The sequence below is a fragment of the Myotis lucifugus genome, unplaced genomic scaffold (genome assembly GCF_000147115.1).
Source record: "Myotis lucifugus unplaced genomic scaffold, Myoluc2.0 scaffold_29, whole genome shotgun sequence".
In the NCBI taxonomy this organism is placed as follows: domain Eukaryota; kingdom Metazoa; phylum Chordata; class Mammalia; order Chiroptera; family Vespertilionidae; genus Myotis; species Myotis lucifugus.
Window position 1 is genome coordinate 658,617 of NW_005871077.1, and position 23,039 is coordinate 681,655.

At 37.8% G+C, this 23,039-nt stretch overlaps 1 protein-coding gene across 10 annotated transcripts in view; it reads left to right on the forward strand.

Moving 5' to 3' along the window:
* The window catches only part of WAC (WW domain containing adaptor with coiled-coil), a 93,638-nt gene that overhangs the window by 53,222 nt on the left and 17,377 nt on the right, over positions 1-23,039 (forward strand). For 7 of the 10 annotated variants that reach the window (XM_023752182.1, XM_023752183.1, XM_023752180.1 and 4 more), the window contains exons 5-9: positions 2,982-3,097; positions 3,680-3,792; positions 8,399-8,707; positions 19,425-19,667; positions 21,985-22,107. In XM_023752182.1, the coding sequence (XP_023607950.1) occupies positions 2,982-3,097; positions 3,680-3,792; positions 8,399-8,707; positions 19,425-19,667; positions 21,985-22,107 (904 nt within the window). The remainder of the gene's footprint in view (positions 1-2,981; positions 3,098-3,679; positions 3,793-8,398; positions 8,708-19,424; positions 19,668-21,984; positions 22,108-23,039) is intronic. The other 3 variants (XM_023752185.1, XM_006086643.3, XM_006086642.3) reach the window with 1 other exon arrangement.

Sequence of the window (23,039 nt, forward strand, 5' to 3'; positions counted from 1 at the left end):
GAGAGGGAGGGAGAGGCGGGGAGAGAGAGAGAGAAACATCAATGAAGAGAGAGAATCATTGATCAGCTACCTCCTGCATGTCCCCTACTGGGGATTGAGCCCATAATCCTGGGCATGTGCCCTGACTGAAAAATCAAACCAGCAACCTTTTGATGCATGGATGACACCCAACCAACTGAGCAACACCGGCCAGGGTGGCTTGTAATATATTTTATGAAAGATACGATTAAAACAAAAAACAGACATTGAACATCTTTTTAATGCCTGACTTAATAGAAGACACCTAAAATTTCATATCTGCATTTAGTCTTTTGTGAACAAAAATCTGTACAGTCTGAGAAAGCACAGTGTTCTTATGGTAGAATGAGGAGAAAAGCAATCATCTTAGTTTTATTATGTAAATAGTTTTGATCTTGTGAAATGATCTGGGTGTCCTTCAACGGTTCCTGGACAATACTTGCAGAACTGCTGCTTTAGGGCATATGTTGGCAACCACATCAAGCTTAATTTAGAAAACTTGGATGTTTTCATGATACTATTAATAACAGTGCAATGTATAATTGAAATTGCTAAGAGAGAACTTAAATGTTTTCATATAAAAAGATAAGTATAGTGTTAACTAGATGGGCAGAAGAACCCTTTCACAGTGTATATGTATATCAAAGCATCCCTATGTACACTTTAAATAAATTACAATTTTATTTGTTAATAATACCTCAATAAAACTGAAAAGAAATAAAGTGGAATACAAAGAAGTTGAACAGCCCTAACCGGTTTGGCTCAGTGGATAGAGCGTCAGCCTGTGGACTTAAGGGTTCCAGGTTCGATTCCGGTCAAGGGCATGTGCCTTGGTTGCAAGCACATCCCCAGCAGAGGGTATGCAGGAGGCAGCTGCTGATGTTTCTCTCTCATCGATGTTTCTAACTCTCTATCCCTCTCCCTTCCTCTCTGTAAAAAATCAATAAAATATATATTTTTTTAAAAAGTTGAACACCTGCTGTTTGTTGCACATTAACCTTTAAAAAACTCCATTGCTTAAAGTTTTCCTCCTCCCTCCTTAATCTTTTTTGAGGGTGTAAGAGGGGTGGTGAAAGCTAAAGTTGCTAGTATGTAATAATAATGCTGTACCCTGGAACACATACCTGTACTAACCTAAGATTTGATAGGCAAAATCAGTGCAGTGTTGTAGACCCATGCTCTTCAAGGTTCTGGTCTTTTAACTTTTAACTGTTCTGTAGTTGTGCCAGAATGTAAATTAACCATCATTAAGTAAACTTTAGTTGATTTTTTTTTTCTTAAAGCAAGACTTTGGGCCAGGGAAACATTATTCTGTTGAAAACTCCTTATCTCCTCCAGGACAGGCAACAGTTTTCAAACCATCACTGTGAAGAACACTGGTCTAAACCACTCTCTCATCTACTCTGGTTCACCTGCCTCAAATCTCATTCTTCTACCTCAGACCAAATCAGTAATCCCATATAACCACTTGCCAAGCAAATCAAACCAAAAATTTCCAGCTATATCCATAGAAGGGCTCAGTATGCTTAATAATTTAGCTATAGGAGGTAGTAGGTGGGATAGAAGAACTGAATTTTGCCTTCTGTGATTCCTGTAGCTTGGTGTAATCTGATTCTGCAAAGTAGGGGGATTGAGCATTAACTTTCCACTGATTTTAGAGGTTTGGAGGCACAGGACTGATATCCAAATAGCTTCATTATTTAGAGACATAAACTTGAGAGTATAAACATATAACAGGATCTGCAGAATTTCTTCAACCCTAAAAATTATTATGGCATTTCCAGAATTGGTGTTGATTTAGTAAAAATAATGGAATCTGCGACCTAAATTTTGATCCTTTTTCTACCACTAATTGTTTCTAGCACCTTTGGACAACTTATAAGTCATCTCCACTTCTTTCCTCCTTGGTAAAATTAAAGCTTGAGTTGATAAAAGTTCCTTTCTTCAAGCTTTAAAATTGTATCACCCTACAATATGGTGAACCCAGAAGAAGGATAGGCTATCAAAGTATAACTTTTATTTTACTGGTAAACTTAAAGCTTTTAAAAAAAATAGTTAAGAAATTCATCTGAAATATACTTGGAATTCTACCAGATTTCCTGTGGCCAGTGCTGCAGGCACTTAAACTTTCACTTTTTGAGATCAGTTCCATGAAAACTGGGCCTTTCAGTTTTTTCTAATTTCATTCTAATTTTACAGTGCCTTTAAAATAACTACAAGAGACTGTCTGAGAATGTTCAAAAGACAAACAAGTTTTAGTTACAGGAAAAATATGTGACGCTGCTGATTATGTGAGACAAGGTTTAATAAATACTTGACCCATCTCATGTGTTTTGAAGATGAAACAAATTCATTGCCTTTAATTGGCTTTGTGTTTACATTTTTAAGTCTTGTGCTTTTTTTCCCCAATAAGTAACAGTAAATATAAGCAGGTTGTTCTCTATTACACTGTATAAGATAACTATTGTGCCTTGCAAGTTTAGAGCTGATGTGCTCTCATGCCATCAGATCAGTTGAGAGAATTCTCCAATCCCTTCCCCCCACCCCCACCAATGTGACTGGATTTCAGCAGTTAAAATTATGGTAATGGGTACTTTCGTAATGCTTTTCAAAAGTCAAGATGTTGTGAAGTTAATATTTTTCTTCCTGCACCTAATAAACTAGTATTTATTAATCTATTTAATTTGATATTTATTAATTTGCTTAACATATTTCATAAAGTTTTCCATTGTTATCTTTGAAGGTTTTCATAGGTAAGGTCTCCTAAGATGTGTGTGTGTGTGTGTGTGTGTATGTGTATGTATATGTATATGTATATATATATAATTACATCCTAGATCAGGGCACCTTTATCTTATTAGTCTTTTCATATATACTTTGAAAACCATTGACATTCTTGATATTTCATAACAAGTTATTAAACAGTATTAACATTTTCTAATTTTTAAAAATATTTTTTTAAGTCTTATGATTCTGCAGATGACTGGTCTGAGCACATTAGCTCTTCTGGGAAAAAATACTACTACAATTGTCGAACAGAAGTTTCACAGTGGGAAAAACCAAAAGAGTGGCTTGAAAGGTATTTGCTCTTAATCTAATTGAACAGTATTTCTCATTCTTGATTCTATTGGTTAATATTTTAGAACATTAAACATTATAAGTTTAGCTTTCTTATAGTGATATTTACTTCCTATTTAATTGCAGTGATTGATTGGTCCATCATCTGTGTTTGCCATAATTTTCTTTTACCTTAAAAAAACTAGGACAGATTAAGCAACTGTCCAACAAGGCCTTGTGAACAGTTGGTGTACTTAATTTAAAATTTTATATTAGTTCACATTTATTCATCTTTATTTAATTTGTAGTAGAAATCTTTATAATTCTTGTGAGACAGTATGTTGCCTTCATATATGTAGAATTAATATTGCAGTTTTGGTTGTAGGGTTAATGTCGTATAAATAAGTGGTATAATATTGCCACCAGTGGAAACATTAATGTTTTGTTTGCTGCATCCCATGTGCCACATCAATAACATAATAATATGGCTATATTCAGTTATTTTATTTTGCATATACAATTTTGTTCAACATTTGGCCAGAAGTGTTATATGTAGACTCATTGTATATGATTTAATTATTATGGGTTTATTTTTTATTTTTAGAGAACAGAGACAGAAAGAAGCAAACAAGATGGCAGTTAACAGCTTCCCAAAAGATAGGGATTACAGAAGAGAGGTGATGCAAGCAACGGCCACTAGTGCGTTTGCCAGTGGAAGTAAGTATTTTTTTCTTTGAAATAGTAATGATGTTTACTTCATTCCTGTAGTTCATTTATGCTATAGATCTAAGTGCATAAACATTTACATATGTAAAGTAAAATAAACAGGAATATATAGGGTATCTTTATGTTGGATCTGTTTCCCTAATCACCATTTTGTTTCCTAAAAAGGAAAAGTATGCACAGGGGAATAGTATACACATGTATTCATTACTATCCTTAATGGCTGTAATGCAGTTAAGTTGGTAAAAAAATAAAATAAAACTTCATTTTGTAGATTGATTTCTTTTTAAAACAGGAGCTTCCCCCTGCCCATCTACTCCCACCCCCCAGGTCGAATTGTGAACTATTAAACTGGGCACTAAAATCCCTTCCAGAACTCCCTGGGATTTGATTTAATAATTGAATCAATGTCTAACACAGATAGTGACATCAAAGTACCTATTGTTGTTTTTTCAGTGAAAAACTTGTTTTAGAATTGGTTTCAGCATGACCATAGATACGCATAACATTTCCATGCATAACCTTAATGTTCTTTGGACGTCAGATTTTGTCGATATGTGGGACAATATAAGTAGCATACATTTGTTTTTAACTCAAATTTGAATTTGAGTTTGAAGCTTTTACTAGACATAACATGTTCCCAGTGGCTTCTCTTATCTAGAATAAAATTTAAATGCCAGAGTTTTTGGGCCCTTTATCAAATTTTGAAATATCAAAATTTTGAGAAGAATTTTCAGGTTTGTTCTAGGAATTCTCAGCCTTAAGCATTTGAATTTTCCTCCTATAATTCAAAACAAAAAAGAAGGAGATCTATTTAGTCTCAGCAGAGGTTATTAATATTTTGATGGGAATAATTATTTAAGATGAAACAGCATAGTTCTGTGGGACTAAATGTTTAAGATATATTTCTTGGAACATTTAATTTTTTATATTAGTGAAATTGTACTTAATTCTTAGAAAACAAAATGATTTAAAGTACTAAAGCTAGCCCTAGCTGGTTTTTCTCAGTGGGTAGAGTGCCAGTGTGCAGATTGAAAGGTCCTGGGTTCAATTCTGGTCAAGGGCACGTGCTTGGGTTGCGGGCTCGATCCCAGCAGAAGGCGTGCAGGAGAGAGCCAATCAACGATTCTCTCTCATCAATTGATGTTTCTATCTCTCTCTCCCTCTCTAAAATCAATAAAAAAATTTTTTTTAATTGTGTCTCTTAAAAATAAAGTACTAAAGTTAGGAAATTAAGAATGATATTATGAGATGGAAGACTTAGGTTGTAGTCCCATTAAACTTAATATCTTAAATGACTGTGTCTTTTGGCAAACAATTAGAAATGAGATAAAGGCTTTCCTCTCCAGGTTTTAAAAAAACAACAGTACAACAATAGCACCCAGCTTGTGGGCCTCTTGAACAAATTGTGTTGGGGAGGTGTAGGTGGGTATTGAGGAAGAGTGGCAAATGGGTGTAAAAAAGAATAACTTCTTTTTTTTAAAAAAAAAGTTACTGTGCTAGGCTTCTCCAGAGAGGAAAAAGATCAGAGCCTAGTATGTCTACTTTAGTCTTTCCAAAATAACCTGTCATTTAAGTCATTCCTCCTCCATTGGGATAGAGCAGTGGTTCCCAACCTTTTTTTCGGCCATGCCCCACCTAAGCATTTCTAAGATCCCGGCCCCCCCCCCCCCCCCCCCCCCCCCCCCCGTGATATATAATTCTTATTATTCAAAAAGTGAACTCTATTCACATGGAGGAAGCCTGAAAGGCCATTAACTTAGTCTAATAAACAAGCTTCCGAAGAACATGGCATCAATGAAAGAGAAAAATAAAAGGACAATTGTTAGAAAAATAATATGAAGTGATACGAAAAATAGTAAATAAAGCTACAAAACATATAATAGAGAACCGAAATGCATAAATATGTCACAATATGAGGCCCCTAGAACCATAAGAAATGCAAAAAATTCACTGCTAATAATTCATTCCTGAATTACCCCCCTTAAAAACTAAATTGCCCCCCTGTGGCATGTGCCCCCCATTGGGTACCACTGGGGTAGAATAACTGAAGGGGGTTATTCGAGATCTGATAGAAATATTGATGGAAGTGAAAATACACTTTTTCTCTTTTTAATAAGCCATTTTTAAGAAAATCAAATCCGTTGTGTTAATCCCATGACCTAGAGACATTTGGGGACATAGACTTTTTTTCTGTCTGCATATAAATGAGTACATATATCTTTTCCACCAAAAATGGAATTATGTGTTACTTTTTAAAATCCTTATTTTCAATAATATTTCAAAGATATGTTTCCATATCAGTTTATATTTTTGGATGTGTTCTCATTTATAAATAATCTTTTATACATGGATATTTAGGTGGTTTTTGCCTCTTCCTGTTATTGTAAAAAATGCTAAATATCTTTGCTCACTTATCTGATTACTTCCTTAGCTAATTTTCTTAGAAGTGCAAATGATGGTTCAGTGGGTCTGTACTTGTGTTGAAATATAATCTGTATCACATTTTTTGGATTTTAAATAATGTTTGCGAAAGGGCCTCGGCTATATTGTTGCTCCCCCCCACCCCCACCCCCCATTGGTCAACTGAGCTGTACTTGGTGTGTTGTAGTAATAAAGTCACTAAGCCATTTAAGTGTTTAACTTGATCTAGAAAATATTGACAGAGTTTTCACATCTGACCAGTACATTAGTGTTCATGTAGGATAAGGCTTAAAGCTCTGTAATTCCAACTGCCAATAAAAGAAATATGTGTGTGTATGTGTTATATGGAAAAATAGATTGTAGAGCAGTTTTAGTTTTTTGCAATGTAGCAGATAATGTTATCCAAACTTGGCATTGAAAATTATATGGATAAAATTTTTAATTTGATATTACTGCTACCAGATTATTTTTGTCATCTTTAATATGTGCATTATAAAGTGATTGCTGGATGGTTAGAGAGACCTTAATATGGGGTTTCTCAACAGTTAACACCAAGGATATTTAGAGTCAGGTAATTCTCTGTTGTGGGATGCTGTCCTGTGTGTGTTGTAGAATATAGAGCACCATACGTGGCCGCTATATACTTGATGCCAGTAGCACACCTCTCTTCTCCCCAATTGTGACAACCAAAAATGTCTCCCAACATTTGCTAAATATCCTTGTTGTGGGGGATGTGAAAATAGAGTCCCTGCTTGAACTGTTCCGTAGAGTTGTAATAGAAAACTGTTGCAGCTATAACTTTATATCCTGTAATCCTGCTGCTGGGATATTTTTTTTTGTCAAAGCTTACAAATGTTAGAAGAAATATCTTTAATTTTCAACTGAATGTATTTACTTTGACTATTGTAATCATATAGAACTAAAAGGAATTTTTCTTGGTCTATGAAATGAAAGTTCTAGGTAACCAAGTGACAGGATTGGTGGGAATTTGGCATGGTATTATTTCTGTTATGTCTGTCCCTAAAAGTCTATCGTAGTAGTATTCTTTTCAGGAAGACACTCTAGAATAAAACTTTTTAAGTTTTATGTGCATGCAAGTTGATAGATTGAGGGTTTTTGGCAGTACCTTCTATTTTGGTTCAACATGTAGGAGCTGTGCACTGATGAGTTGAAAACTGATTTGTAGTTTCAGCATATTTCCTTCTTTGTGCTGGTCTCTAGACTTGGAGGAACTATGAATTGGAAAAAAGAATACAGTATTCGACAGGGAGGGCATCCTCTGATATTATCATTACATAGAATGTGCTTAAATCTTAAAATGTTTCTCTACTTGGAAACAATAAAACATACTGTTTAATTCTTTAGTTACTGATTAAACTGTTGTAGTGTAGGCTACAGGTTTTTTGATAAATACAAATTTTGTTACCATGATTGTTGAATTTTTCCTTCTTTTGCACTCTATGGAGGCAAAAGTACTTCTGAATTTAAAATATTTTTGTGGCTTTAAATTGGAAGAGGATTTTTTTTTGAAAGTAACTAATAATGGCAAATGGATTTTTTTTTTTTTACTATGCTGTTGATGTAGGACTTCTATTTTCAGATAGCATTATCTATAACTTGATTTTATAACCACTTCTGGTATAAAATATGTTCATTGTTAATTCGATCATCCCAAAGCAGGTCATTTAAGCCCTCGCACAAACTACTTTAGAGCCCACAAATTAGCTACTTTAGTGTTCAGGAAGATCAGGCTAATAAAGCTAATATGCCTTTTTGTTTAATCATGTGGACAATTCAGTTAATTATTAGAACCAAAGGTCTATATTTTAAAAGATTGGACCATTTACTTTTTTAATTATTAAAATTTTAAAATTATTTTACCTGAGTATTTTTAATGTTTTGTTTGAACAACTGGTTCTAAAGAATACCCAAAGAGTTGTAGCCCACTTGAAATCTTGAGTATAGATTAGTGTTTATAGTTGAGCTAAAATTTTTCCAGCATTTAGACATTTATATGCTAAAACTGCAGACACTAACTGGGCTTGCAGTTTTATTAAAAGTACAAGTATGTTGCTAAATTAGCTGATGTTCAAGACAGGATTCTAACATAATCTTTTTTCTTCCCCCTTCCATCACCGTCATTCCAACATCTCTTTTTTCGAACTGTGAACTAAAGTGGAAGACAAGCATTCCAGTGATGCCAGTAGTTTGCTCCCACAGAATATTTTGTCTCAAACAAGCAGACACAATGACAGAGACTACAGACTGCCAAGAGCAGAGACTCACAGTAGTTCTACGCCAGTACAGCACCCCATCAAACCAGTGGTTCATCCAACTGCTACCCCAAGCACTGTTCCTTCTAGTCAATTTATGCTACAGTCTGATCACCAGCCAAAGAAATCATTTGATGCTAATGGAGCATCTACTTTATCAAAACTGCCTACACCCACATCTTCTGTCCCTGCACAGAAAACAGAAAGAAAAGGTATGCCATTATTACTAGATGTGCTGCACGTTGAACTATATATATAGTTTCTGAATTTCTGATTATATTACATTATTTCCATTAGCTTAAATAAGACTTAATTAAAAACTTTAAGTCTTTTAGAATGTTACTGCATAGATATATAGGTCTAGAGTTAGCCATATTAGTTTTTTCTTTTAATTTTTAATTATGAAGCCTCATAACTGTTTTTTTCCATTTACACTTTACAGTCCAGTACTTAATTTATAATACTTAGTAATGGTTTAAATAACTTAACAAAGCCAAGTGACTGTCCCTTCATATTTGTGTAAATTTTTTTTGGTGATAATTGTCTTGATTTAGTTTAGAAATTGTCCCAATTTTCTATTAATTAAAATTTAAATATGAATAGAGACAGTTTTAAAACTTGCCATTTTTTATATAATACCAGCTATAGATTTGAGTTTTTGAATTACAAAACTGAGTCATGGTCCTCAAGATAAGGAGTTTTATTGTCTGAAGAGTAGAACTTAAACTTTGCAACCCAAACTGTGTTTATCCAACTCAGTGCTAAAGCCATATACCATGTTCAAAAAAGTGACAACTACTTGGGAGGTGAAACAAAAACAAAAGCAGGGTGTATTTGCCTAGACCACTCACAGTGCTAAACTTATGCTCCATAGTAAGTTTTAAGAAACCTAAGAAAATGGCCTTGGTTGGTGTGTTCAGTGGTTAGAGCATCGGCCCTCACACTGAAGGGTCACTGGTTCAGTTCTCTCAGGAGCATGTACCTCAGTTGCAAGTTCTATCCCCGGCCCTATTGTGTGAGAGGCAGGTAAACAATTGATGTGTCTCTTTCACATTGATGTTCTCTCTCTTCCACTCCTCCCGTAACCCCTTCCTTCGTCCCTCTCCCCCTCTCTCCCTTCCACTCTCTCTAAAAATCAATGGAAAAAATATCCTTGGGTGGAGACTTCAAAAGAAAAGAAAAGAAACTAAGGAGATGAAAAGGCAATAATTAATTGTGGGTAGACCCATTAGGAGGTGAATTAACTGATTAGTATTAATAAATGTCAAGCAACTTTTAAATGTCTTGTGGGTTTAGCAGGTGAGGTCCAGCCACACATGGACCTTAGGCCACATCTGAGCTGGTCTCTCCCTTACTCCTACCCGATGCATAATCTTTTACCCTTCTAGAGCTCAACTTGAGGGCCAAGGATAGATGTGCAAGTCATATTTAATCTGATGCAGAATTAAATATACAGAGAGAATTCTTGAAAGATGAAAACTGAATGCACTTTCTAATGGATGTTATGGTTTTTCAGTACTTAAAAAGTCTATCTCATATTACCTTCCATACAGTTTGTTTGTTTGTTTGTTTATTTTAATCTTCACCCAAGGACATGTTTTTGATTTTAGAGAGGGGAAGGGAGAGGGAGAGAAACATCGATGAAAAAGACACATCGATCGGTTGCCTCCGACCTGCCCTGACTGGGGATCGAACCTACAACCTGGGTATGTGCCCTGACTGGAAATCAGACCCACAACCCTTCGGTGCTTTGGATGAAGCTCTAACTACCTGAGCTGCACCAGCCAGGGCTACCTCTTGTTCATTTTAACACTTTTTAGCTTTTACTTCCCTTTTGGAATTCCTTTCTTCCCTGTCTTCTGGTATACTGCTATTCTTAAATTTCCTTTTTCTATAATCTTCTGCCTCTTAAATAACAGTAGCATTCAGTGTGTGTGTGTGTGTGTGTGTGTGTGTGTGTGTGTGTGTGTGTGTGTATGTGTATGTGTTTGCTCGATTCTCTTTTGCTAGGCATTCTTAACTCACATAATGCTTTCCTTCTCTACGCTCAACAGTCCACTCTTACATTTCCTATATTTCATTTGTTGCACTTGTTATTTGTTACATCTCAGAATACAGTGTGTGTCCCAAATTCCTCTCTTTTCCCACAATTTATTCTTAGGTTCTCAGTAAGTGACAACACCTCCCCCCAACTATTCCTTGTTCTTCAACATTTCTAACCCAGCTCCTCCTACCCATCCATCAACAAATCTTGGATTCTTCCTCCTATATCTTATTTGCATATATTCTTCTTCTTGTTTATGCAACTGCCATTATTGAAACTCCAGTCATCTCTCCTGAACTAACCTGATTACTGCTCTGCTTGCTTTTACCCAGTTTGTCCACTTATGGTGGCATCATTATAAAATTTAGTTTGGATTGTATCACTTCCTTGTTTTAAATTTTCTAATGGTTTCCCATTATCCAAAGGATAAAGTTCATACTTAATAGTAAGGTTAAAATAAGTACTTGACAATCTGGTTGCAGTCTGTCTTACTAGCTTGACCTCCAACAGTCCACTCTTACATTTCCTATATTTCATTTGTTGCAAATTTGTACATTTCTTAGGGCATGTTATATTCTTTCATGTTTTGAGCCTTTGCTGAAAAGAAAGGCATATTTCTTTTATTCCCATTCTGTTGAACTCAGTACCTTTTGTTTAAGAGCTAGCTCTAATGTCCTTTGGTTCTCAGCATTAGTTAACCTCTCCCAATCTGTGTTTTGCAAACACTTTGTACTTTTGTTTATTATAGCATCTATCACATAATTTTAGTTCCTTCAATTAGACTGTATCCTTTTTAGGGTTAGACGTTATATTTTACTACATTTGTACTTTGTTCACTATCTATCCATGCTTCAAGCACCATTTCTGACAAACTTAACAATTAAAAATTAACAGTGTACCACCACATTTGGTGCTAGGTCTCTTATATACATTTTAATTTATTCCTTAAAACAACATCTTGAGGGAGAAGATATTTTCTCTTATTAGATATGAAGAGCCTGAACATTGCCACCAGGTGTTAGTGACAGCTTCTCCAAAATTCATGTTGTTTTCATAAAACCATAATGAAAGACCCATAAAGTATATATTAACTTAGATTTCTGTAATTTAATAATTTTATTGAACTTACAGGAAGAAACTCAATTACCTTGGAATTGCCTATTTATTTATTTATTTATTTATTTTTTTTAATATATTTTATTGATTTTTTACAGAGAAGAAGGGAGAGGGATAGAGAGTTAGAAACATCAATGAGAGAGAAACATCGATCAGCTGCCTCCTGCACACCCCCCACTGGGGATGTGCCCGCAACCCAGGTACATGCCCTTGACCGGAATCGAACCTGGGACCCTTCAGTCCGCAGGCCGACGCTCTATCCACTGAGCCAAACCGGTTCGGCTGAATTGCCTATTTATATAGGGAAAATTGTATAGTCTTTCCAAGCACTTCTCCTGGCATGTGAACTGAAGACAATATTGTTTCCTTAAATAAGAAATTGGATATTTTTAGATTGCTTTTCACTTGGTCTAAATTTGTGAAGCACCCATTAATTTGAAATATTTTTTTTTTTTCCCTCAATGGAGACACTGTTATTTAAATTAAGCTTCCTATTGACTCTTCTTATCAATGTAGTGATTTCCTTGTTTGGATTTTCCTTAACAATTTATATGAAGAGGTTGATGGTTCAAATAAAAGTGGTCTCTTGATCTTAAGTGCTAATACGGTAGCTAAGCTGTATTAAATAATACAAGAGCAGGATCTTTCTTAACCACTAATCTATCCATAATGTTTGACAAATGTAGACAGTAAATATTTGTTGTAGAGGAAGAAATAACTGTAAGAATGGTAATGAGTGTGTTGAGGATTGGGGGAAACACCTGGGCATTGATCATGATTTAAAAAATGTATTTGGAAGAAGCGTGTTATATGTGTTGTGCATCTAATTAAATGAAACGGTAGACTTAGATCCCTTTTTAAAAAATAGATATTTTATTGATTTTTTACAGAGAAGAAGGGAGAGGGATAGAGAGTTAGAAACATCGATGAGAGAGAAATATCGATCAGCTGCTTCCTGCACACCTCCTACTGGGGATGTGCCCGCAACCAAGGTACATGCCCTTGACCGGAATCGAATCTGGGACCCTTCAGTCCGCAGGCCAACGCTCTATCCACTGAGCCAAACTGGTTAGGGCAGATTTAGATTCCTTTAATGCCAGTGTGTCTCTTGAGAAAAAGATAAATCAAAATCTACCTTTGCTTGATGGAACAAGTGTGGAAAAGCTGTGAAACTACGATTTTGTAGAGAATAATTCTTGTGTTGGGTAGGGTGAAACGAGGGAGGTCAGATACCACCTTTCATATATTTACTGTTAGGGTAACATTTGAATATCTATTGGCAAGATTAATATTGGACAACCATACAATAAAGTAACAAACTGATGTGCTGAAATATCTAAAACTGATTTTTGTCAGTTGGCACCCCCTTGTCCATTCTATAAACTGGCCCTAACTCCACCCTCCCTTCCAGATTTGTGAAATGACAAAATAGGCAGGAAACAAGTGTCCTTGTTCTTTGCTTTGGTCACATAAGTGCCAGAGTTAGAGTTTAATGACCTTCATTAACAAGTTTCTTATGATCTATTAGCATAGATAAGTTTGAAAGGTAAATGGAGTGGCCACAGAAGCAGACCTATGCAGTAGGTCTTAGAAGATGGCTCTTAGAAGATGCTGTCTGATATTCACATAGTTACTTGCTGGTTCCATAGTTTTCATTTAATGGGAGGGATGATTATTCATTAAAACTTTTTAATAAAGATATTCTTGCCTTTAGACATGTCATTTGCTCAAGGGTCCTGTAACTGGTTTCTGTACTATTTATCAATAATCTTTTCTCATAAAACTGTAAAAGGTATTATCCTCAGGGTAAAAAAAAATTAGAAATTAAGGATGTTTATTTTTTGTTACTTAATTTTTTTATGTGTGATATGTGTTAATTTTCTCCTATTTTGGATTGAAGAACAACACTGAAGAATTTTCCAGCCTTTGTTAATTTTTCAAATCTGTGGATAGATTTAGTAGCACCAAAGTAAATTTGAAAACAACTCACACCTTCTCCCACTCCTGTCACTGAAAGCAAAAGAAAATCACAGTAGAAATAATAAGAAGAGTAAAGATCATTTCAGAAGGATGTGGATATTGATTCGTGCAGGAAGTAAAAATATAGAGCTTGTTTTGTTCCAAACATTAATCAAGATTCCTCTAAGCTGTATATTTACTAAATTGAACTTTAAGATGATTTGGAGAAAACTGCTACTATGGTCTATAATTGCCCTATAAAATGTAATAACTGATAGCTGGTTTTCAAAAAGAAAATCAGGTTTCTTTATGCTTGTCTACAGGCATGGGCAAAAGTAGGTTTATGGTTGTTCATATGGAAAAGAATACAATTTATATATTTAAAAGCCTAAGTGACCAGCTATTAGCTATGATGCACACTGTCCACCAGGAGCAGATGCTCAATGCAGGAGCTGCCGAGCAACAGCAACTTTGCAGAGTTACCCTCTCGCACTCCGGAACCCCTCGGGGGATGTCGGACAGCCAGTTTTGGCCCAATCCCCGTAGGCCAGGCCAAGGGACCCCACTCACTCCACAGATGCCCTTTGAGCCCCAGTGCCACCCCAGGTGAAGCTGGCCGGGGAGTGACTGTGGGAGGTTGGCTCCAGGGCGTGTCCAGCCCGTCTCACCCAGTCCCGCCCTGCCAGCCACCTTCTAATTAATTTACTTTCAATGTGCACAAGTCCGTGCACCAGGCCTCTAGTAATAAAATAATGATACGAGAATAAACTCTCTTTATGTACTCGCAACTGTAAACCTACTTTTGCCTACCCCTGTTTGAAGCCAAAACAGTAAAGCGCTATCTGCTAGACTTATACACCCTCCTTTAAAATGTTTCTCTTCAAAAATTAAAATGTCTTATACCTTTAAACTTGATCATAATTGATCAATACATCCTGAGGTTTATATTTTAGAGAGCTATTGCTCCTAGTTCTTTTGACCATTACAGTAGCCTCATAAAAAGGCTGGTAGAGGAGTCCATCTATACTAATAAAAGTCTATGTGGTCGTCACGCCCTCATGCCGTGATAATCCATCACCAGGAGGCTGCATGCACAGCTGGTGTGTACGGGTGGGCAGGGCTGCATGCACAGTGAGGCACACGTGGGTGGGCAGGGACTTGATACTGCGTCCGCAGTGTGGAGGCGGTTCATGGCAGCTCCACGCAGCAGAGGCAGGACCCCCGGCTCCAGACTACCTCTTTGGTGCAATCCATTGAGGAGCCCAGGATGGGTGGGCGGGGCCTACCTCTTTGGGGAGATCGCAGGGCTGGGCAAACCCCCAACCCCCAAGTGCACGAATTTTGTGCACCGGGCCTCTAGTTTTCAATAAGCTTGTTAGTAAGAAATATCCCATTTTTTTTGGAGCTATGAAAAGAAATGTTCAGTTCCTAGAATTCGAAATGAAGATTTAGTTATTGGTAGCAGTGTATACTTTCAAATACAGTGTGCCTGAAATCTATATATCATAGTAACAGTCTTAAATCTAATAAAAGAGAAACATGGTAATTAGCCATACCTCTGCTACCCTTCCCATTGGCTAATCAGGGTGATATGCAAATTAACTGCCAGCCAAGATGGCAGCCGGCAGCCAGGCAGCTTGAAGCTAACAGGAGGCTTGCTTGCTTCAGTGACAGAGGAAGCCAACGTTCCCTGCCTGTCACTGCCAGCCTCTGAGCTTGCAGTTTGAAACATTGTTAAAAATATAGAAGCTAAACAAAACCCCAGAAACCTGCTTTCAGCCAGCCAGGATCTCAGAGCTGGAGTTGAAACAGTGTTTCGATTATAGAACCCAAACAAACCAGATACCTGCTTTCAGCAGCCGAGGCCTCAGAGCTGGAGCCAAGCCTCAGAGCTAAAGCTGGCCCAGAATAAAAAAAAAAAAGAAAAGAAAAAAAGGAGCGCTTGGGAGCTTCAGTCACCCGCCAGCCTGAAAATGGCCCTCAGCCCCTCACCCAGACTGGCCAGGCACCCCAGTGGGGACCCCCACCCTGAAGGGGGTGTGACCAGCTGCAAACAGCCATCAGCCCCTCACCCAGGCTGGCCAGGCACCCAAGCGGGACCCCCACCCTGATCCAGGACACCCTTCAGGGCAAACCAGCTGGCTCCCACCTGTGCACCAGGCCTCTATCCTATATAGTAAAAGGGTAATATGCCTCCCAGCACCGGAATCAGCGGAGCCGCGAGGCCTCCTGGCACCTGGATCAGTGTGACAAGGGGAAGTGCCCAAACCCCCTGACGCCCTGCGGCTCTGTGTGTGATAGGGGGCGGGGCCACAACCTCCCTATCTGCCCTGCTCTGTTCGTGACAGGGGAAGGTGCCCCAACCCCCTGATCAGCCCTGCTCTGTGCCTGATAGGGGGGAGCTCCCCAACCCCCTGATCGCCCTGAGGCTCTGTGTGTGACAGGTTGCGGTGCCCCAAACTCCTGATCGGTCCTGCCTTGTGTGTGATTTGATGGGGCAACCTAGCCTCGCCTTCAGAGGGGCCTTGCTCTGTGGTGTGACAGGGTAGAGCCCATAAATCTCCCCCATTGGCCCTGCCCTGAGTGTGACATCACGGGGGGGGGGACGCGCACTACCCATCCACCCTGCCTTGAGTGTGACAGGGGGTGGTGCCCCAACCCCCCAATCGGCCCTACCCTGAGCGTGACTGAGGGTGGCATCACAACCTCCCGATCCGCCCTGCTCTGTGCATGACAGGGGGCGGCGCCCCAACTCCCCAATCAGCCCTGCTCTGAGCCCGACCAGGGGCTGCACCTAGGGATTGGGCCTGCCCTCGGCCACCCGGGAGCAGGCCTAAGCCAGCAGGTCGTTATCTCCCGAGGGGTCCCAGACTGAGAGGGCACAGGCCGGGCTGAGGGACCCCCCCCCGAGTGCACAAATTTTTGTGCACCGGGCCTCTAGTATATATATATATATAAGCTTAAATCTTCAAAAAACGTGTATGTATGGGAAATTAAAGATGCTTTAGCAATTTCTGTTTCCTAAATAAAGAGTGATTTTATTGCCCGGCTGTCATGCCTCAGTGGTTGCGTGTCGACCTATGAACCAGGAGGTCATGATTTAATTCCTGGTTAGGGCACATGCCTAGGTTGTGGGCTCGATCCCAGTGTGGGGTGTCCAAGAAGCAGCCAGTTAATGATTCTCTCTCATCATTGATGTTTCTGTCTCTCCCCCCTTCCTCTCTGAAATCAATAAAAATAAAATTTTTTTTAAAAAAGAGTGATACTATTGTTTGAGTACAGAGGCTTTTTATGCAATCAGAGTAGGGGTTGTGGATGACTCATATTTCCAATTGAGAGGAGGGCTGTTTTGGCCTTATAATATTGAGCCAAATGGAGACTACTGCTCTCAATCAGAATCAGATGGAATTTAGCATCCTTATCCTTTCTGTTCCTCTCAAGATGTTTTCCAACAGCAACAGCTTTCTTAACACATTTCGTACTGCTCAGGAGTTTTCTCGTGTTTTACGTCCATGGAAAAAGGAGCGAATATAGATACTTACGTAAATTTTGTTTGGTCCCTCTTCATAGAGGAAAATGTTTTACGCAGTACCATACCTTAAAAAAGTACTAGGAACTTTAATTGTTTAATTGTTTTTGTAAATAAAAGTGTTATAATTATTGAAAAACAACACCTAAAGTGCATTATGATGATTTAAATAACGTGCAGTTTGCCCAAAAACGTGCGGTCCCTGGCGTATGTCTTAGAGATTTCTTTGCGGTACGCAATGTGTTAATTAAATGGTAGAGATCCTCAGGAAGACCAGGAGCAAGTCCTTTGGACTTAAAGAATTTCCAAGATCTCATTGCCTGTCACAAAACGTACCTGTTCAATGTCTTGTGAGTTTCTCAGGATCACACTGATTTCTGAGGGAGTCAGGCCTTTCATGGCCAGTTTGTAGATCTGCTCCTGCATGTTGTCAGGCATTAATTTCAGCCAGGTGGGAATGCTGTGGGGCAGAACAGACTGGGACAGGCCCTTCCCTGAGAGTGTGTGACCAATGATGGCAGTGAAAAAGAGTGTAAATTTTCATATTTATTCTTTAGACCAATATTGTAAGAGACAATGTATGAACATCTTGAATAGTCCAGTCTTAATGTTGTTACCCATAGTAAGTTCTCTGTTTTAATGCTCTTTTTCGTCCATGAAAGTCACAGTATTAGTAAAATTCCATGAAAATACTGGTTTGTGTTCATTTTCCTGTTGGTGGACATTTGTTTGTTTCTAGTTTTATACTAAAAACAAACAGACCTAGCTGGTTTGGCTCAGTGGATAGAGCATTGGTCTGCGACTAAAGGGTCCCAGGTTCGATTCCAGTCAAAGGCACATGTATCTCTTCCTCTCCCTTCCTCTCTGAAATCAATAAAAATATGTTTTAAAAAATAAAGTAAAACATAACACTGTGATAAAAATTGTTGAATGTGCCCAGCCGGTATGGCTCAGTGGTTGACCTATGAACCAGGAGGTCATAGTTCGATTCCCAATCAGGATACATGCCTGGGTTGCAGGCTCCCTGGTATGCAGCTTATCAATGATTCTCTATCATCAATGATGTTTCTATCTCTCTCTCCCTCTCCCTTACTCTCTGCAATAAATAAAAATATATTTTTAAAAAATTGTTGAATGTTTTTCCTGGTTTACATAGTTTATAAACTAAGGTATATACCTATGAGGGATTGATGGGTCACAAAGTGTGTGTACACCTCTGGTTTTTCTAATCTAGATAATGCCTAATTGTTATTTTCCAATGTGGTTATGTCAGTTTAGTTTCCACCAGAAATGTGAAGTGTTCCTGTTACTCTTTGCCAACATTTGTCAGGCTTTTAAATTTTTGTCAATGTGATGAACGTAAAAGGATACCCTGTTGCTTTTAATTTTCATTTTCCTGATTATCAATGAAGTTCAGCATCTTTTGCAGTTTTTTTAATAAAGTTATTCAAGTTTCTTCTGTGAAATGTCATTTCGTGTCTTTTGTTTGATTTTATATTGTGTACTTTGTCCTTTTTGATCTATAGTAGTTCCTTAAAATATTTTGGTTACTAATACTTTTGATGTAATTTTTTTTGCTTTTTGTAAATTTCTGCATCCTGTTGTCAACAATATCTTCCTATATTTTCTCTACTAGTTTTAAATATTTAAATATACATGCAGAAGTTTAAATTAACCTTAATTTGGTTTTGTTTTAAATGTAAGTTTCTATATCTGGCAAGACGGGCCATAAGTTTTGTTCTTTATCATAATCTTAGCCCATTCTGGGGTTGCTCACCATGGTACCTGTCCTGATTTGTATTAAGACCGTTGTTATATTTAGGTAGGTTGTTATTTTGGTCATAGATATTTTCACCTTTAATTATTTTATCAGACATATAACATTAAGTCCTGGAGAATTATATTGTCCTTTTATCCTAATGGAAGCTTCCATGAATGTGTAGTTAATACACAAAAGTGTTTGGGACAGCATTACTAATAAACAGTGTGGTACTTTTAGAATCAGACATGGGAATGCTTGAATCATTACTTTACCAGGTTTTGTGACTTCAAGCAAGTTATATAATCTTTCAGTTTTTTCACCAATGAAACCAGGACATAAAAATGCCTACCTCATTATTCTAGTCAATCATGTTTACTAAGCCTTTTCTATGTGCTAACTTGTAAAGATTAAATGACATTACTTGGGTTGGATGCCTGGCACATGGAAGTTATTTGATATCGGTTCCAGTTTCCTCTATTCAAGTAATTCTTTCAGCCTTATTATCTCCTGTTTATTTAGAATCTACATCAGGAGACAAATCTGTATCACATTCTTGCACAACTCCTTCCACATCATCTTCTGGACTGAATCCCACATCTGCACCTCCAACATCTGCTTCAGCAATCCCTGTTTCTCCTGTTCCACAGTCACCAATACCTCCATTACTTCAGGATCCAAATCTTCTTAGACAGTTGCTTCCTGCTTTGCAAGCTACACTGCAACTTAATAATTCTAATGTGGACATATCGAAAATAAATGAAGGTAAATTTTCATGCTAATGATTTTTAAAAATGCACTTGCATTGTGTAAAATTATATCATTAGTAAAATTCCCATTTTAGGAATGGTCTTTATTTCATTTTGAATTCACATTTGCACTTTGTTATTTGAAATTTTTATCTGCCATAGTTTAATGCTTTTGGTATTATAATTGAGTTAGCAATTGGATTTTCTGTGTATTTTTCAAGATTTACCTACCATATACCTAGTAGTTCCCAGACATAAGTTGTTCTGTCTTCTTAACGTATATGGCGATTTTTTTTTTAAAGAAAAAACAATCTAAAGAGCACATGCTAAAATTATATTAAAACTGGAGGCCTGGTGCACGAATTTGTGCACCAGTGGGTCACTCAGCCTGGCCTGCGGGATGGGGCCAAAACCGGCTCTCTGTCATCCTTTGAGGGGTCCCGGATTGTGAGAGGGCACAGGCCAGGCTGAAGGACCCCACTGATACACGATGAGGGCCAGGGAGGGATGTGGGAGGTTATCCAGGTGAGGAGGGACCACAGGAGGGCTCCAGGGCATGTCTGGCCCATCTCGCTCAGTCCCAATCAGCCGGTCAACTGTCTGCCCCTTGGTGGTCAGTGTACATCATAGCGAGCGGTTGAGCAGCCTTAGCATATCATCAGCAATTACATTTGATTGGTTGAACAGACAACCACTTAGCATATCAGGCTTTTATTATATAGGATACTTAATTACTTAGTTTATTTAAAAAAAAAAAAACCTCCTCTCTATTTTATATAATAAAAGGCTAATATGCAAATCGACCGAACAGCAGAACAACCAGTTGCTATGACACGCACTGACCACCAGGGGGCAGACTCTCAACGTAGGAGCTGCCCCCTGGTGATGAGTGCTCTCCCACAGGGGGAGCTGCTCAGCCAGAAGCCGGGCTCATAGCTGGAGAGCACAGCGGCAGTGGTGGGAGCCTCTCCCGCCTCTGCGGCAGCATTTAGGATGTCCGACTGTTGGCCTAGGCCTGCTTCCCGCTGGGAGCAGGCCTAAACCATCATTTGGACATCCCCCGAAGGCTCCTGGACTGCGAGAGGGTGCAGGCCAAGCTGAGAGCCCCCCCCCCCCAAGTGCATGAATTTCATGCACTGGGCCTCTAGTGGGTAAATAATTACTTGGAATGTTTAATATGCTAATTACTTAAAAAGTAAGAATCCTTACAGTACTTGAACAAATTTTGTAAAGGGAGGTAATGAATAACATTTTGCTCTTTTTCCTAGTTCGTTGTATTAATTCCAACTTTGCTTTTCAGTATGCTAAAGTTTTTAGGCAGTGATCTCAAAGAAGTCTGAATAAAAGTATATGTACTTTTAATTTGTAAACCAATTCAGATTCAAACATTAAGTCCTTAAGAGCATTGCAGAATTTTATATTTCTGTACATTTTGACATAAAATATTTAACAGTAATGTTAAAATGGTTAAATTTTTTCTGTATCTTAAAAATGGAGCTATCTCAGGATAGTTGTTGATTTATGTTCTTATTGCCCTCAACTTTTCTGTATTTTCATTTTATTCTCTTAAGGTAACCATGCCATTCTCTTGTTTGATAGGTGACATTTTTAGTAGGCAAAGTGGGGGCTTTTAAACAGTTTGAAGAAATTATGGCATTGAAAATGTCGATAATGAAAGCTCTTATACTTCGGAAAACGTGGCTTTCCTAAGTGCCCAGGTGTTTTGTTTTGTTTTTAATCCTAACCAAAGGATATTTTTCCATTGATATTTAGGGCCCCCTGATCACCCCACTGGTTGCCCCACAGATCGGCCTTGATCACTGGTCAGGCTTAGGGACCTTACCCGTGCACAAGTTTCGTGCATCGGGCCTCTAGTCCTTTTAATATTCACTTCTAAAAGATTGTTGGAGTAGGTATTGATGTAGGATTTTAGTGGTCAAGTTTGTATGAAAAAGCAATTTTAGTAAATAGTTAACATTTATCCAGTTAATTCTAAGTAACATACTCATACTTTACCTATATGTGGATACTGTTGTAGTGTGATTCCAGTGAATACTCATTTTACTGTTTTTTAAAAAGTGTCATAGAAGAATTTTCTTGAACTGAATATCTGAAATTTAATGTGAAGGAAACTACTCTTCCTTTATTATAGACTGATTAAATTTCTTGTCCTCTGCCTCAGATAATTTCATATCTCCTATATAATAGGCTTTTATTTTGAGAGTTCTAATTTGAAACATTCCAGTTTTTTCTGGGTTCTTTAATTTTCAAGTTGTTACTATTGCTGCCTTTGCCTCTGTTTTATTTGAATTTACGACACAATATGTTTTTAGTTCTTACAGCAGCTGTGACACAAGCGTCGTTGCAGTCTATAATTCATAAGTTTCTTACTGCTGGACCATCAGCTTTCAATATAACTTCTCTGATTTCTCAAGCTGCTCAGCTCTCTACACAAGGTATTCATATTCTTAGATATCTTTAGCATTGTATCTTCACTTGGGATTATTAGCGTGTTTTTTTTTAGTCTTTGAGCTGATTTGCTACAATAAATGGTTTTACTTTATACTTGATTTTTTTCCCATCGTACTGTAGAGTAGTATTTTTATTTACTCTTTCTTTTAGATGAAGCAAGATTTGACATCTTATAATAATTGCTATCAAATCTATGAAATAGTATATATTTCATGCTGAATTTATGTTGCTGATGAGATATTTTTATTCCAAAGCTGAAAGTAAATTATGATATGCCCTCAATTTTTGTGAAATGTTGAGTGTATCTTAAGAGTTGAAGTTTAGTTCAGGTTCCTGTTAGATGGTTTCTGCTATGGATACAGAAATGCTCAAGTCCTGCCTTTAAGTAGCTATCCCTCTTCCCCATGAAGTTTTTTTTTTTTTTTTTTAAATCCTTACCCAAGGATATTTTTCCATTGATTTTTAGAGAGAGTGGAAGAGAAAGGGAAAGACAGAAACATCAATGTGAGAAACACATTGATTGGTTGCCTCCTCCACACGCGGGAGAAGCCTGCAACTGAAGTACGTGCTCTAGACTGGATTTGAACCCGGGACCTTTTGGTCCTCAGGCCGATGCTCTATCCACTGAGCCAAACCGGCTAGGGCCTTCATGAAGTTTTTTAATGGAAAGAGATAAATAACAGGAATAAAAGAGAAATAAAAGGGTCACTTTGACTTCTCCCCCATCCCAAATTCAAAAAGCTAGTAAATTGAGCAGGAATAACTGGTCTAAAATTGAAGTATAATAGTGGAAAGACTTTTGACAACCCTCTAGTTCAGGGGTCCTCAAACTACGGCCCGTGGGCCACATGCAAATACAAATATTGTATTTGTTCCCGTTTTGTTTTTTTACTTCAAAATAAGATATGTGCAGTGT